The sequence below is a fragment of the Pectinophora gossypiella genome, chromosome 3, assembly GCF_024362695.1.
Source record: "Pectinophora gossypiella chromosome 3, ilPecGoss1.1, whole genome shotgun sequence".
Classification (NCBI taxonomy): Eukaryota; Metazoa; Arthropoda; class Insecta; order Lepidoptera; family Gelechiidae; genus Pectinophora; species Pectinophora gossypiella.
This window is the reverse complement of record NC_065406.1, coordinates 405,556-424,134: the sequence shown is the minus strand read 5'-3', so window position 1 is coordinate 424,134 and position 18,579 is coordinate 405,556. Positions and strand designations below refer to the sequence as shown.

Here is an 18,579-nt window from a genome sequence, read left to right as displayed (position 1 = left end):
CATATCTCGGGAGATTCGACGCGAGCTGTCAATCCATAGTTACTTTTATTGTCTCCACTCAGAGTTGTGATTTGTCAAACACGTCTTCTTTTTTCCTTACAGCCAATTTGGCATGAACAGTTATGTTCTGGAATGAAAAGGAAAGCATGTAGGTACGAGATATTTCTTTTTTCAATGTTATCACCAAGAGAGGAAACAGCGTACAATCCAATAATAGCTTAAAGTAAAAAGTAATTATCAGCTAGTGTTACGTCAATATAATATCAAATAGAATGCAAATAACGCAACTCGGGCGCACGCGCATAGTCGCGGTTTTCCTCAACCCCACTATACCGGATGTTTGGCGTAAGTCATGGGAAACTATATTATAATATATGTTAATCAATCTTATTAATCATACCCAACAGGACTTCCACACCAAATGTGACTGCAAGTTATATGCTGGTAACTTTTATAGAAATCGCCAATAATTCAATAAAAAAATAAAAAAAGATCATTCTTGGTCAGTCACCGTGGTCGTCTGGTTCACCGGCTTATTTCTCAAACGAGGAGCGCCGTTTCGAATCCCGATACCAGACTTACACCAATGAGTTATGAATTTATCTTAAGTGCAGTTTTCACCAACACAGTTGGCTCGACCATTTACCACGACGGCGATACGGCTCACCACCTATCACGTTGATCTAACAGCAAGCACGGTGAGGTGTGGGCAATTAGTTGGTCTTGCGATGGACATACATCTGACTACCCCAATCGGAATATAGCCGTGAGCTTATGTCAATGTAAGAATAGTAGCACACCCCGGACACTTCATACAAACAACCTCGTTTTACACACAGACACCACACATTGACATAATCGTACCCGCGCATCTGTGTGTGTGACGTCTGCCGCCATACGATTCAAGTCTAAACCATGTTCGAGGGGGTGAGGTAAACCTAGCTCAGCTGCTGGCGGGGAGCGGAGAGTTGTTCTATACGTAGTATCTTCTTCTATCATGTGGATTGAGAGGTGAATTACCAACCTCATCAACCCTGGTGTCAGGATTATTATTGAGCCGCCGAAGGCCCCTGACATGGCTCATGTTACGACTACTTACTTACATCATTAAGTAGTAACCGGGACCAACGGCTTAACGTGCCTTCCGAAGCACGGATCATCTTACTTTTTGGACAATCAGGTGATCAGCCTGTAATGTCCTAACCAAACTAGGGATCACAAAGTGATTTTTGTGATATATCCCCACCGGGATTCGAACCCAGGACCTCCGGATCGTGAGCCCAACGCTCAACCACTGGACCACGGAGGTCGTCCAGTGATTGAGCGTTGGTACGTAGTATTATTCCTTATCTATGATAGTAGTTAGGTAGGTTAGGTATCGATATATAATAGCTTTATTAACTGGTTTGTTTAGTCTCGCCTGCTAGTGCCAATTTCAATTTCGGTCTGTCGTGTAATTTTATTCGACGTATTAGCGAAAGGTTATTAAACCAACATTTTTGATTATTAAATGCAAGAAGTATACAAAAAAAACGCTTAATTTACCGTTTATAAGTGTTTACAGTAAACATTTCACTAGCGGAGTAAATAATAATTGGTCGAAGATAAATGATTTAATACTAATCTAGAAATAGAAGCCAATCTAAGATGACAGAAAATCAATGAAAAAATATTTTTCACTTATTTTCGAATTCTAATTTTGAATTAAGTAAGTAACAACATTTATTGATGACGTCACACGTCAGTAACTCCACACACATGTAAAATGTATCTCGTATTTCTAAGCAGACAATTAAGCTATTTATTATATTTCGTAAAAGGTATTAACTATAGTTTTATATATATTTTTTGCGTATATTATTATTATATCAGCATTTTATTAGCATATTACATTATTTTTTATCTAGGTCTCTTCTTCTTATCGTGTGGGTTGTGAGGTGGAATACTAACCTCATGAAAACTAATGTCAGGGTTATTACTGAGCCGCCAAAGGCCTCTGACATGGCTCGTGTAACGACTACATACTTACATCTGTAAGTAGTAACCGGGACCAACTGTTTAACGTGCCTTCCGAAGCACGGATCATCTTACTTTCGGACAATAGGTGATCCGCCTGTAATGTCCTAAGCGAACTAGGGTTCACAGAGTGATTTTTGTGATCCCCGCCGGGATTCGAACCCGGAGCCTCCGGATCATGAGCCCAACGCTCAACCACTGGACAACGGAGGCCTTTGATCTGGGTAACTAACTATCGTAGTAAACGCTCAGTCCCTAAGCTTAACACTTGGAGTCATAACTAGTGAGTTATGACGTCATCACGGTCGTAATAGCAGCCATTAGTTCTCATTGAACCTGCTTATTGATCACTTCATTATACCTACGTATGTTTATTTCTACCTACCATTATAATGTTATTGGTCCCATGGTGCCTATAACGACCCATACGGAGCTACGTCACAACACAATCTTTCTTCCATAATCATTCTGCCAACCGCTGAAAATAACACTGTTGATAGAAAAACTTAAACAGCTGCCGAGGAGTTATGGTATAAACTTTTTTTTTACCTTTGATGGGTTTGCTCTTGGCCCCAGACTTGCCCGAAGCCATTGACGAGGCCTAAGATGGAGCGAGCTCGCCCAGAAGGTGCCTGTTCACTCTAAAAAAGCACCCGGGTTATATGCATTCGGAAATACAGAAGACGGCAAAGAATTCCACTCATTCTATCAATCAAATCACTCACACGCACACAGCAGTGTGCATAATGAAGGCTATATGATGACAATACAACTCTGCTTACCCCTTCGGGGATACAAGCTTGATGGTATGTTATGTGTTGTTTTTAAAATATTTGTAGTATAGTAATCTATACTAAACACCGTCTATGGCGTCTCCAATCACCTCCGTGGTCCAGTGGTTAAGCGTTGGGCTCACAATCCGGTTGTCCAATACTGGGCACCCTCAGGCCTGTTGTCTTAAACCGTTGTCTTGTACCGGGTGAGAGCCTTCAGCACTCCCCATTTGTCCGGCCAAGTAGTTAATGGCATCTGCGGCAAATCTACAATAAGTCACGTCAAAAAAAAAACAAAAGGATGTCCAATATTCATGCCGGTGCGGACATTTCACAAAAATCACTTTGCGATCCCTAGTCTGCTTGGGACATTGCGAGATTGATCACCCGATTGTCGGAGTTGCCTCGGAAGACACGTTAAGCATTCGGTCCTGGGTATGTAGTCATCACATGACCCTTGCCAGAGGCCTTTGGCGGCTTAATAGTAACCTTAAAACCAGGGTTCATGAGGTCCAATGATCTGACAATCCACACGAGAGAATATGACGTCTTCCGCTTGTTGTTAAAAATTAACATTTTGTTAATAAAGTATTATTTTAAATTACGAGTAAACTTTTCCAACACGACAAGTTATTAAAACACTCTGATACTAATTAACATTTAGAGCAGCGATGTTGCTTCGCATCTTATTATTTGCACCGCAGAACAGGAATGTTGAAGGGAAAAAATATCTTTATCCTGTAATATGCGAAAATTCTTCTTCGATATTCATCAAAGCGTCTCGTAAATCCGGCGATTCATAAAGATGGTCCTGTGAAGCAGAACGCTCCAAGTTAATTATTTCCTGTCTTTAAAAAGCACGCATATTTCGCCACTGAGTGAAAAACGCGAAAAAAGTGTCATCTCTTTGTCCGGGCGAGTGTAAAAATAATATTTTTTAAACTGCAGCCAAACCGTGACGACACTTGTTTACTAATTTGGTTTTAATTTAGCTGTGTTATGACAATAATTGAATTTTACAAACCACCGCCATCCGACGTTTGGGCAGTGTTATAAAGAAACTTTGACAAATCACTTCTAAATTGAAACAAGCCTTTTGTGGGAATAACTTAGTCTTTATTTTGACAACGAATAAATTCCAAAATGCTAGCTTATTTCTCCCTATTTCGTACCACCTCTGGAATGCTTTCCCTTTTTCTTCATAAGCATGAGGGGGGTAGGTAATGAGCCGTCCCACTCTAGCATATTCTAGAACTTTCTCCACCCCGCCCTTCGTAGGGTAAACGTACACGTCGTGGGACATAGCGAATAATTCACCGGGACCTTTCCCCCACCACTGACAGGTCAAACACTTGCAACAAGAGCATAACATGTGGATATGTGAACATCCCAGATAACTCGTTAGGTTCCATCTTCTAAAAAAAAAACATAAAATTATCTAGCAAAAGCTGTTAGGTGTAATTACTTGGAAACTCCCAAGCGGCACGATAAGGAAAATGTAACCTTGCTAATTTGCCTAAACTTTCCTTAAAGTAATAATAATAGTCTGGTGAACTGTCTGTCTTTAAAGCCTTACATAAGTACTTACATAAATGCTGTTTGAACAAAACACAAGGGTATAACCTCCAAAATACAAGCTCTCATACAACGTTACTAAAAAATCCTTAGTGTTATCAAGTTAATAAAGGCAACTACCGAAACAGCAATTTCGCCCAGACGAAAACCATTTCCCAGAGAACGGAACCCGAATAAGGCTGGGTGTACAATGCACTATCCTAATGCCAGTGTTTCACCGGCTTAGCATCATAGTGCAACCGACGTCAGAGGGCGGCGTGCATTCACCTGGACCCCACACCCCCAGAAAGTTAGGGGTGTGAGGTATAACTTATGCAAGTTAGTTAATATTTCAACGTTGCACGAAAGTAAAAGTAGTTTGCGACGGGTTACGTTCGCTCTTTATGCATAGAGTTTGTATGTGTCCGCCGCGGTTTGCAAGCTCTTCCAAGGATTAATTTGCTTTTCTTATGAAATGTTCCTTTTAAAAGTTTTGTTTTTGTAACTCTTTATGCTTTCAGACGTCCCTGTTTGAGGAGACAAGTTGGTATTGCAAACTAGCTATATCCTTTTAGAGAATTAACAACACTCATATGTAATAAGTTACTTACTTTGAGAATGTAACCTTAACTTTTCTAACGACGCCATTATGATGATTTTCTCTGTTCATTACCAATTCTTCCTTGTGATATTTGGTCAAGATGAACCCATTAGTTAAATGGTAACAGAATACGATCCGATTGAACATTACATCTAATATTAATTTGTTCTGAACCGCAAACATTAGGTATTCTGAAGCCTAACACCTTAATATTTATGTAGTACAGACGGAAGTAAAGTATTGATCAGCGTTTGCCGCAGTACTCAAAACGTAGCCATTTATTACCTAGGCATTGAACAAAGGAATTCCCCAAACGACTTGAAGGCCGAAAAAAACTATTTTCACCAAACAACCTAGATGAAATTGTACATTCAAAATGTTGCTAAAAGCTTATTTTGCAACATTTACGTATTTACGAAACAATTTTAAAACCTCGCACCAGCAGCATTATGATAACGACGAAATAATCCGACAAAGGAAACCATTCAAAGAAACTAGACCAATAAAACGAAACCGTTTTACATACAGAACTGTACACGCTATTGCACTATTGTGGCAAGTTCACTGACCCTTAAAATGCTTGCAAGCGCTGGATTGCGCTGAATAATGCACGCCTGCATCCGGACCGCGCCATCCGCTGTATACAGCGCTATAATGCTGCCACTCCAGTCTCATACACTCCGCGCCAACGCAAACAACGATCCTTCCAATAATGATGAAAGCTCCAGTTTTCTAATCTACCAAGTGTTCCCATGAAATTCAAAGCAGTCTCCCAGACTTATAATATCGATGAAACGAGAACAGCTTACTTCCTAATTAAGTAAACTCCTTCATGCTGAAATACAAGGCGAATAAAAGAGCCGTCGAGGTGTTTTATAAAGAAGGTTCACACTTAGCGTCCGACAGCCGGCGGCGATGTTTCAACCCCGCTTCGCGTGCCCGCTCATAGCTCGGAAATGATTTGCATAGTCCCGATAGCGCCAGACGATGGTTTGGAGTTTCGCTTTCCACATGCGGCCGGCAGTAAAGAGTTCACATGCCGTCTAGACAAATCGACCTGCGAGACTCAGCCGTCTCGCTCTCTGCGTCAAACATGCGCAGTGGTCGTGGGGGGGAGCGGGACAACAGGTGGGCCTGTGACCACCCCGGGCCGGGCGGGGGTGGGCCCAAGGTCGCCGCACGGAAGCGTCTGGCAAGGATGTATCGGGATTATACATTATATTGTATCGATCTGCGGGGTCCCGTATAACTCAGGGTACACTGATGATCCCTTGAACACCTGAAGGAAATAAACGCCAGGAACATATCACGGAACTCTGTAGATCTTCTTGCGGCGTTGCTTACGGCCGTCTGAAGTCTGTATCTAGGCAATTAAGGCCTTCGAGAATATTTTAATGAGAACTATTGCCAGCAGTAGACAGAATTATATTAAGTACTTCCGACAAAGGAAATTAATATTCTCGCTTCCTGCTCGCCTACACGAAACTAATCACGGAATCACCCAATATCACTTTTCTACTAAAGTAACCTTTCACATCCACACACCCCCACAGCCAGACAGACAAGTCTAGAACAACAAAGGGCTAACTCAGGCAGAACAGACAGGCTCTAGGGCATCTGTAGTACTGCTTGAAATATAATTCTAGGCAAGTTTTAGTAACTGACATTTCATTAGGAACAGTCGAATAGTTTCAATGTCGCGTCGACAAAGTTGAGATGGAGACTAGCATTTATGCATACTCTACTGCATACTCAGTTCCAGAGCACTTGTCAAGACTCATACTAGGTACTTATATCATAAAAAAGATTTTATTTTTATGTCAAAGTAACGTTACAATTAAAAAACAGCTTAACAGCAAGGACGCTAAGGTCAATTTCGAAAAGAAGTCGATATTTTACACCGACTGAGACTATTGACGAGCACAAACCTTAGGGAAGGTTATAAAATTGTTCAGAATAAATTATAATCTAAAGGCTACCCACGTTTTAGTCTAGACACTCGACAGCTCGCTACATCTCAACCTGAAGGCATTCGATAAACGTCTGGTAAAGTTCGTGAAGGTAGTCCTCGACACGTCGCCGCAATTTTTATCTAAACCGTCAAATTACAGTTTGGCCAACATTCCTACAAGGTTACTGGAGAAATATTAGTTCTACAACTTAGTAATATCGTTACATACATATTTTATAAACGTTTCAACACAAAGACGGAAAAGTTCTAGAAAATTGTTACGTACGACATGTATGAATGTATGTCAAAGACATCACGCCTGTTTCCCGTTGGGGTAGGCAAAGTCCACGGAATCCCACTTACTACGAGGCTGGCACAGCACTTTCGCTTCTTCCATTCTCATCAAATACTTCATGCATACTCGCCGGTTTAGAGAAGGTAGTATCGATTAATAATCATTTATATTTAAATAAAACGAAAGGATTCCACCTAATTGCAAAATTGAGTTGACCTTACTTTTGCTCAAATACTACTGATCCTACAAACACGTTGTTTTTATCGGATTATCAAAACAAAAAAAGCACAACGTGCTGCTCAATTTGTAAATAGAAACAAAACAGACGAAAATAACATCGCATGCGTAATACAGCAGGGCCTAAACAGTCGTTTAATATATTTCAACGATCGTAGGGCATATTATAACATCAAAATGGATACCTAATTTTCCAAAGACGTAACTTAATACTGACCTTTTGCACCAAAATCACTAATAAAATGACAAAAAATACTCAAGTAGTTTAAAAATCCACTCTACAACAATTTTGATCCACCTAAAGACATCCAACCAAATTAAATAGTTCCTAATTTACCAAGAGGATGAATCTTCCTTTATGTTGTACTAAAGGCGGTGCCATTGTTGCAGTGGACGGCGAACCAGCGGGTCTGCCACTCGGAGCCCGTGGCCTCGGTAGGGCACTCCTTCACGGCCTCCTGGCACCCTCACCGGCAGCTCGACATCCTCTCTACACAGCGCCCAATACCAATGGTAAGTACACGCTTTTCGATATAAAAAAAAACTATACTATATTCAACCCAACCAAAATACATAACACATAACCTAGCCCATAGATACGTCGTTTTGACGTCAGCGTCGGTGCCTATTCGGACACAAACTTAACCTAATTTTAGTTTGACAGCTCTAACGTTAGTACCCTTCTTCACTTACAATATATGCAAGAAAGAGATAGAGTTAAAACTATACATTGTTTTAAGTTTACGCGGTTATTATCATAATTAAAACACATAATAACGGGTTCTTACCGCGTTTAAATGGGGATATGAGACTCCCGATATTTCGACACATGACTGTGATCATGGCACTTGCAACAGTGTCGAAATATCGGGAGTCTCATATCCCCATTTAAACGCGGTAAGAACCCGTTATTATGTGTTTTAATTATGAGTTAAAACTAAGTTGATAGTTGCATTATGTAACATTGTGTCGTCACAATCGATTTCATAGAGACAATTCGATTAAAGATCTATTTTTATTCGAACCTTTTGAATATAAACATAATACACAATTCTGTATTTTTTTTTAATTTTGTGGAGTGACAATAAAGTTATTGAGTATAAAGGTCAAATACTAACGGTTTAATTCTTTCTACATTTTACATTTCAGTATGTTTGACTGAATTTTTATCAGCGTTACCAAACAAACCATGACGTTAGCATTGAGACACAATGTGCGTCGTAAATTAAATGTTCGTTGTGAAAAAACTCTCATTCAGTTCAGTGATTTTATATGATACACAAACTTCTGACAAACAAAAAATCTAATAAGATTTTTCACAATAAGTATATGTGAAAATCGTTACCTTAATGACAAAAAATAAGGTACTTTTTAATCACAAATATTCCATATAGGTGATCTAATAAATTAACCTTATTTTGATTCGTAATATAAAGGCCCTATCTCACTTAGGACACCATAGTGGTGCATCCACGGTCACGCCAACAACGAAATGATGCAGTTGTAAAAACTTACTTCACCTGGTACCTCGTTGGTAGCGCAACTGAGACTATGGTAGCGCCACCCTCGTGTTCTAGTGAGATATGGCCTTTACATTCGAATTAATAACTTCTCCTTTCAACCGCAGTTCTGTACAAAATGTAACTTCATGTGTAGCTCAAAACGGAAATGAGACGAAGAACTAGTACTTACTTGTAGATTCTAGAGAGATAGACAATTTTGCTCAGTGACCCTGAAGATCCTGGGCTGAAGTAGTAGGTTACATCGTTCAATTCATCTAAGTAAACAATATTGCTATTTGACATTTGTAGACTGACGCACTTTACTTTTATATGCGCAAATGTCAAATTGCAATATTGCTATTTTAGATGAATTGCTTCAATGTGGCCTTTTTAACCCCCCTTTATTTTTATTGTTTCTTCTTTTTTCTTATGTTATGTAATCTAATCTAGCCTACAAGATCCCACTGCTGGGCAAAGTCACGCATTGGGTGCCTCATGACGGGTACAGGCGTCGTGGTAGACCTCGAAAGAGATGGCGTGTCGACTTGGACGCTTGCCGGAGGGACTGGCCGGAGTACGCATAGGACCGCGAAAAAGGGAAAGAGGAAGGGGAGTCCTTTGCCCAGCAGTGGGATGTGTTATAATAATTAAAAATAAATAAAGTTACATAAAACGCCGGCACGTGCAGACACGCTGTTTAACACGGCGACTTCCTCATATTTTCCATCTGTCTCGCCGGGCAGACAGATTCTCTTTTATAGATTGGAATTCCGTGAAAGTTCAAAACTTTCCTCTTTTGACATTAATCTTTTACGGGGATACGGACCCAATGGGGACCTTGGAAACCGTCTGGGCTGTCGCTATACGACTGTTGCGAATAACCTCCTCGCCAGACAGGACCCGTGTACAAAACGAGGATGTTACATATAATAGTATATACATAATAGTAAGTATAAATACATATAATAGTATAATAGGACTTATTTTCCGTATGTTTTGTTATCTATACTGGATTTAGAGCGTATTGAAAACATATAAAGAAAGAAAAATGTACTATTTTGGGATGCCATAAATACATACAAGTCACATCATACAGAACTTCACGAGTTAATTCCACACACTCCATTCCATCTACGGACAACTAGACGTCGGCAGGCATTTCATCCTTATGTTGTGGATATACCACCACAAACAAACCTTATAGGATAAAAATAGTTCAGAAACAAATTTCATAATTATATTTCTGGAATTTAGGTCAGGTGAAAAGGACATGACAGACAGATATAATTTTGTAATTCCCTGTTCAGAACATATACGGGTAAAGATTTATAACTTTTTATGTATAATATAAATTACTCTGGCTACATAAACTACTGGCTGATGTGCTACACTCTCTTCTGAATACTTGAAGTTTTCAAGGCTAGAATGAATAAGCATTTGCTAGTTAAGCGCGTCGTCCCTTACCACTTGGTGAGATTGCAGACAATCGCAAGCCTATTACGAATACGAAAAAAGGAAAATATATTACAGCCACCTTCGATTTGTAGTTACTATGTGCGTAACGGTCTTTGAATACTAAAGAAGCTTTCGTAGCAACAACTTACACAGGAAAATATACTTAAACGAAAATTTACAGGTGAGAGAACAGGAGCGCTGTTACAAAAGGAATTTCTAAATATAATAAGTGCCAAAATGTATTATATAATATCGACGATTACACAACCACTTTGGAAGCTTACGCTATCGGCTCTATTTCCAGCACAATTAGTTGTAGCTGTAAACTTGTAATGTTGATTGTAAGTATTATTTCAATTTGCTTGATAATGAACCAATCAGCGGAGCATAGCGCACGGTAATGAGGGAGCAATACTGACTGCAGTGCGGACGTGCGGCGTGCTGAGGCCTCAACAAAGTTTCACTTTGTCGTCGAGCGCTATGAAAAATTCATAAAGTAGGAATAGGAAGTGGGAAATCGATATCGTCAGCTGATCCGCCCAATGTCACGACCGCCACCCGTCGGGTCCCCCCAGAGGCCTGGGTTCCCCCCTAGTCGACGCCAGACGCAGCCCCACCCCCCACACGCACACACGCACACCGTTGCGTAACATTGCCAGAATTGGACAAACCCCCCCTATGTCGGAAGCTTCAGGCTGAGCCCAGAACTTGACCGCCTAATGTCTGTTTGTGGAAGAAATATAGCGATTATTTATATACTTTTGATGTATATTCCGTTTGGACTCATTCGAAATTTAATTTATTTGATTAATGCAAATAAAAGATACTTTATTTTATCAAATAACAAATGTTATAAAACAGGAAAAGTTTGCCTAAAAACGCTTATGTGGGCATAAACGCTTACGCTTAGTAACTGTGGCGTAATATTTTACATTTTAGCACTGGATGGAGGGATGTTAGGCGTCTCGTATGGCAACCCGAGCACAACGCAGTAATGAGGTGTAAATAATGTAGGAGTAATTCTGTAGATTGAGCCACACGTTATTTTAGTCCCAGAATTGGCCACAGGGTTACCTTATCGGCTATAGATAACTATTCTACAGATGGGTATAAACACCTTGTTCATTATAGACTGTGTTGGAATAATACATTGTGCGTCATAGCCATATAGATAGTGTGACTTTCATAGAAACTTTCTAATAGAAAATCATTTACCTAGAATTAAACACCGATGACTAGAATGTTTTCCGCGTGGCTTAACGCTGAAAAACAACTGTCATAGCCAGACCTCAAAACCGTCGTAAACATATTTTTCGCATTTCACTTTGAACCATATTTGGTACAAATTAGGTCATCCGGGTAAGTGATAGATAACTTTGATATGTAATATGTGAATGTGACCGCAGGCAAGCAGACACACTCACACTATGACGTCAGAGTACACCCAACACACACACACACACACACACACACACACATAATCCTGTACATTCATATTTTATTCAGCTACCTATTTCCTTAATACCAGGGATATCTCCGAAACGTACAAAAAGGTATATAAGGTCTATGGACACTTTTCATTACATGTATATCTCATACTCGGGCATAGATTCAGTACAAGCTAGTACTCAAATCGATATTGTATCTAATAGCAATATGTTCTAAGAAGGTTAATAACGGGTATAATTATTTAAGTAGGCAATTAGTATAATTAGTATAATATAAAAAATAATTGTAAAAATGAATTTGATCTGTTTAGTTTCTGTAAAGTCCTACCGGTGCATTTTAAATTTAAACTCGAAATTTTAAAAGAACAATATTTTAGAACTGAATTATATAATTATACAACACACGATAAAATAACACGGCAAGTAACAAACCAAATTTTATTAAAACCAAAATATCAAAACTTTTACGGTAAAAGAACATCTAATTATATCATACCCGATTTAATTAACCAGATACCCATTCAAACACGCGGAAAAATAACACCAGAAAATGCAACGCAAATCATTAAAGACGTTGTATTTCAATGGGCCGAAAAACATTATTTTGCGCAAACCATCCTGTATATGGTGTGAGCAGCTAGTGCGAAACAGGTTTGCAGCCGGCCCGATGATCGTACTCGGTACCTATTGTGGCGCGTAGTGGGTATCAATAGTTTAAGTAAATTGTAGTAATTTTAAAGCGGAATGTTCATCAAGACAAACCCTTTTGGGGTTTATTGATGTGATCTATTGTTTTTAGTTTATAAGTTTGTATAAGTTTAAATAAATAAAAAAAAAAATAAGTAATTTCCTGTATATCACTGAGTGTAAGGGTGTTTTTGCACTACGTCCGAGTCCGTCAGATGACGGATGAAGTGCTCGTAGAACGAATTGTATTCGATATTCGTAATCTACCACCAATTTATCCGTCATTTTTGGGCTAGAATCGAATTCGGGTCGTATCTAGCGCGAAAACTGTCTTATACCTTATCAAAACTGTGTATATGTTATTATAATTTAAATAATAAATTTTGTACATTTTTTATTTGCTTTTCATTTGTTTCTAGTTGATTTACTTAGTTTAAATACGGATTTACTTGATTTTATTATTTTAAAAGTAAATAGGCACATAAAATATTATACGTAAATTGAAGAATTAACAAAATTATAAATTCATGAACATGAACGGGAAACCTCACATTATTAACTTCATAAATTGCAAATATATTCGTAAAATTGTTATTCGCAAAATATAAATAATTCGAATAATAAATGTACAAGTATTTAATTCAAATATTCGATTACTTTATAATTCCGATTGCTCTACCCTTCGTAAAATTATGTGCAAATCATGTGCAAATGTCATCCCTAACTTTCTCCCTTCAACCCTTTCTCGTTTTGCGCAGATGTCCACTCACATTGCACTCCCTAGGGTCCAAATGACCCAAAATGTGCAACATGATGTGGGTGGAATTGTGCAACATTGAATAATGTGTATTTAAAGGGTTATTTCAAAGGACCCTAATTAATGTTCAGTGATGAGTGATTGATGTTGGGATGAATCGGACGTTTCACGTTTCCAATATTACTCAATCACCCTATTTTTCTTCATGAGAATCAATAACAATATGTATACATTATTATTGACCAGCTGCTCCTCATGATTCTGTCTCCTTTTTACGGGTAGACTTTTCGAAAAACCTTTCTTAGAACCTTTCATGTCCTAGCAGTATTTCTCCTTTTACATATTCAGAGAAATCTTAAATATTACATCATCACATCACTAATTTAAGAGCCACCCTCTTGTCGGTGTAGCATTCTCCTTTCTTGTCTATCAAAAACCAATTCCTTCACCTCCTTATACGACACGACGTTCGCCTTCTCTTTAATCTGTTGCATGTAAGCTCTTTTGGACTTCCCCTTCCACTCTTTCTTTAAATATACCACGGACGATTATTTCCTGTCTCAACTACAAAAAAGAACACAATAATTATTGAGCACGTATCTTGCATGCGAAATTAAAATAGTGTATTTATTACAGGTTAAAAAAGTAACTCAGTATGGCTGAGTAATGTATTGTCATGCAAATTGAGTTATAAATTCATCATTAATGAACTATCTGCTTATATAACCCGCAACATTGTGAGATATATGTTTTAGTTGCCTGTAGGTAGGTACTGTCCCTGTTACAGCCATACAAAGAATCATATTGATCGAAGTCCTCTCATCAAATATTGTTCTGTCGAATTATTTCAGGTCGATCTCTGCACATTGTGCAAAGTACACAAATGTCCGAGATCCGTCGGCACTACAAAGCTAACCCTTACAATGCACCAGGCCCGACACTGTCCTAACTAAACAATTCAACTGCAGATGCTTGCACACATTGCCCAAATCCCCAGTTTTTACGCAAAAATGGGTTATATGCACCTTGCAACGCGAAATCGCTGTGTCATCACAATGGTCGCTAATCTCTATATCCATCTCTTTCACAATACCACTCTCAATGATCTCATATATCTCCGTCTCATTCGCCTTTTGAGCTATTGACACTTCGAAATTAGAATGTCACGCGTGGGTGCGCAAACGCAACCCATTGTTGGGCCGCGTATTGTGATCTGCAACCGAGGGGCAATTATGATGAATTCGGACGATTCGACACATTTGATGTATGTGGGACCGAGAGGTTTCATGTGCATAATAAATAATGGTGAATGTAGGTGGAATAATATTTCATTCAATTGCATGAGTCGTTAATGGTATTTTTTGGTTAAGTAATTGAAAGGAAGATGGTATGATATTTTTATACCATCGTTTTGAGCGTGTTCGCTCGCTTACTGAACATACTGATAGGTATTATAACATTATTATGACAAAGATCTTCTTAAAGTTGTACATAGTGTGACGGTTTACACAGATCATTGAATTGGCAACAATGTGGATTTGTAACCGCACCAGCAACCAGTTATACCTATCTAAGCTACATAATGTTCTAAACATTACCATCTTAAAGGTGATCAACACAAAGACGCCAGATGAAGGGTCACTAGCTCGCTCATATTGATTTTAAGGGGACGACCCAATGTCCCGCGGTACTTTAGATACAAAAAATCCTATTGTGTGCCCATAAATGAATTAAATAAAAGAATATTCTGATAAAATTTCAATTGATAATATTCGCAATCTGTGAAATGTTGAGTTATCTTGCCGGAAATATAGATAAATACTTACTGCTAATATTAACTGGATGGCGATAAAAATGTACGTCAGAGTTTTTGCACCTGCAGTTTGTAAACGGAATGGAGAAGTTATTCTGGGAGAGAACCTGGGTATTGATAACAAATATATGTTCAGTACTTGTAAGAAACTAGAGAAATTTTCTTCGTCTTTTATAATCAACTGAGATTAAGGTCAAAGGCGAAATATTACACATAAATAAGATCACGCCAATTTCTAGCTAGACAGATACCACGGAATCCCATTTACTACGATCCTAACACACTCTTTCGCTTCTTCCATTCTCATGAAAATCTGCTCACCGGTTGAGAGTTCTCTTGACCTAAACTTCTTTACAACATCCTGAATTTGACCGCTGTATGTATTGCTTCGGCCTTTCTTTACCGACTTCACCTTTCGCACCCGCAAAATACTACTAGAACGATAACTTTCGGCGCCACTTTTGTATTTTCAGTGATGATGAATCTCAGTGAAAACGTCCCCAAACCACCACGTGTACTTGCGATGCGCAATATTTACTTCAATATACGTGTCACCGCCAAGGATTTATATAACATTTGCATATACATTATACTCTTGCGCAAAAAATGAGAATCTAACTCTTCATTCGCATGGATTATGGTCTAACGCCGCGGAGCGAGTATAATAGAGGATGGACAGTGGCCAGTCCATAAAGATTCTCCGATTAAGGAAGGGTGAAAAGGCTTTTGTTCCTTATTGTGATGTTTTACTAATGGGACCGCATTCCTTGCCGACCGGTAGACCTGATCCGCACTCCCCTCGGATTTCGTACCCTACGATCATTATTTATACTTAATTTATTATTATTTTGATACGCGGGATGAAAGGGTTGACACAAAGGGTCGATTCCGTGTTCCTAGCCGTTGGTCACTACTGTCCACTCCACAGTTACTGCTATGTTTAGACTTTATACACCATCTGTGACGTGACGTGAGAAGATTCAAAATTATTCATTTTTTATTTGTACACAATCTGCTCCAGAAATAAAACCTTATGCCCTTCCATGAGCAAATATTCTGATATTATAAATCTAGGTTTATCCAAAGCCATCAACATCGCCTCCTCAAGTCCACGTCTCTCATTGTTGTTGTTCAATGATTACTCGAACATCTCCCCGTATTTAATAACCAAATCCGTAACACTACACCATTCTCCGTTTAATGGTCAAGACTGACCGAGTGGTCGCTTCCCGGTTCCCACCGCTTTGTGCGCTGAAGGGCTCACAAAGCGCACAAAGGGGTGTGGACAGCGCATTATACGCGCACCGGTCAAATGGTCATTTCAATACCAGTCATAGTTTCAAAGGAGTAGGAAATGTATGAATAAACAGCTTTCTTTCGCCTAGCTGTATAGCCACTGTTGATTATATTATTTAAATACCGGACAACCGTTATCCGTCAAACTTTTTTATTACAAGGGCCGGACATGAGAAAGTTTCGACCGTCAAACTTTTGATTTCGATCCCGCTCAAGGGCTAAGGAAATCTATTTAAAGATCAGAATACAAAATTAGCTTTGCCGCTGCGAAGAAGAAAGATGTTTCTCAAGAAACTAGAAACCATTTTAATAATAATACAATGAAAAAGTGGTACAGTTACAACTAATTAAAAGAAAACATGTCATGCATAAAGACTCCCCTAAAATCTCCACGTTATAAAAACTAAAACATACCAAAATTACGCATTTGAATGCAAAAATATGCAGCCCTTAAAATAATCTACATAATCATAAATTAAATAGGCACTGCACTTTTTGCATGACAATCGTGGTTCTGACCAGCGCTGAATTCCCACAGGTGAATTTAAATGCAAGTGCATCTTGCACTAACGGTTTATCTCATGGTCATTGTTTGCACTGTCCGGTGCACAGGATTAATTGCATCGCGAGGGTTGCATCGTCACATGCAAATAGTTGCAATGACCGTTAGATAACAATGAAGATTCTGGAGATCCTTTTGAGACTTCAACGGTCATTTCTTTACGTTAGAACTGTCACAGGCGTTTGATTAAGTAATGCATTAATGACTTTATTATTGCTTGAAGAAGACTTTTCGAGTTGGATTTTTTAGCAGATTTTCCACACACTTCCCACTAAACAACATTGAACTTAAAATAATTTAAATAATAGTTACCAAATTGTTAGTCAAAACAATATTAATTGTGCCTAGGTTCTACGTTAGGGCCACTATTTTTCCTTAGAGTTAAACTTGAAAATTTTATAAGTATTAAAAAACCGTGTTGTTGAGGAGTTTACCGCTTTTTCTCAGTCGTGGTTCTCTGATTGAAAATAAAACGATGTTTGATTTTGGATTAATTATACTAAGACGCTGTGCTAGGACCGTATAAATAAATTTGCTAATTTCACGAGAAAATTAAAATTGTACATTTTTTGTCTGCAGGTTCCCTTCCCCCTTCGCCAGCGGATAGCGGCGTGTCGGACGTGGAGTCATCATCATCAGGCGCGGGCTCCGCCGAGGAGCTGAAGGCGCGGCTGCAGCCCCCGCCGCCCGCGCCCTTCCACCCCCCTTTCCTGCCCTTCTACCAGCACCACCAGATCGCCAGCTCGCTGCAGCATCATGTGGCGCACCCCAGGCCACCTGGTAAGTCTCAAGATACTTTAAATGTTTTGGCAGTAAGTCTCCCTGGATATAAATAAATATATAGAAACGCATATATCACGCCTATTTCCCATTAGGGTAAGCAGAGACCACGGAATTCCACGTATAAAACAATACCGTAACAAAAGTACGCCACTGTATAATAATGTGTAACTATAGGAAATAATTTATATATTGTAACATCGCAGTACTTACTTTTATTAAAAGCAAAATTACTTTGTAACAGACACCAGACGATAATAAGGATTAATAAGTGTAAAAACAAAACAGTTTCAGAAAATGAATTTTTCAAAACATAAGTTGATTGTTTGTCATTTTCATTTGTACGCCCGCCACATATTTCTGTTTTGCATAAAAAAATAAAATATCTACTTCACGTCATATAGCTTCACAACACAAACAGTGCACGATATCCATGAATCACAAACAAAAGAAGAGGAACGGAATTGTCTCAAAATAAGAACTTTATAAAATATGCAAATATTCATACTACATCACATGGCAGACGTTGCCAAAACTCACGTGGCAAATTGTGTAGTCAATGAAATGCGAGTGTTATGCAAATGATAATATGGTAACGCATGGCATGTATTTTTAAATTTAGTTATTATTCTAGAAATATATTGTGTTTGAGTTGGATTCGATGATACGTGACTTGTAATCGATTACACTGGCTGATACGAAATACCGCGCGGACCAACGAGCCGACAGGAAACTGTACGTAACCGACTACGCGCATGCCAACTGGAGGAATTGGAACGCACATCGCGAAATACGCTGTGGAAAAAATAGAAATGCAAACCAACATAGGTAAACAAATTATAAATTCAATTG

General features: G+C 38.8%; 1 protein-coding gene across 3 annotated transcripts in view; it reads left to right on the top strand.

Moving 5' to 3' along the window:
- The window catches only part of LOC126382221 (ecdysone-induced protein 74EF), a 275,974-nt gene that overhangs the window by 236,939 nt on the left and 20,456 nt on the right, over positions 1-18,579 (top strand). For all 3 annotated transcript variants that reach the window (XM_050032002.1, XM_050032001.1, XM_050032003.1), the window contains 2 exons: positions 7,818-7,940; positions 17,527-17,727. In XM_050032002.1, coding sequence (XP_049887959.1) covers positions 7,818-7,940; positions 17,527-17,727 — 324 coding nt within the window. The remainder of the gene's footprint in view (positions 1-7,817; positions 7,941-17,526; positions 17,728-18,579) is intronic.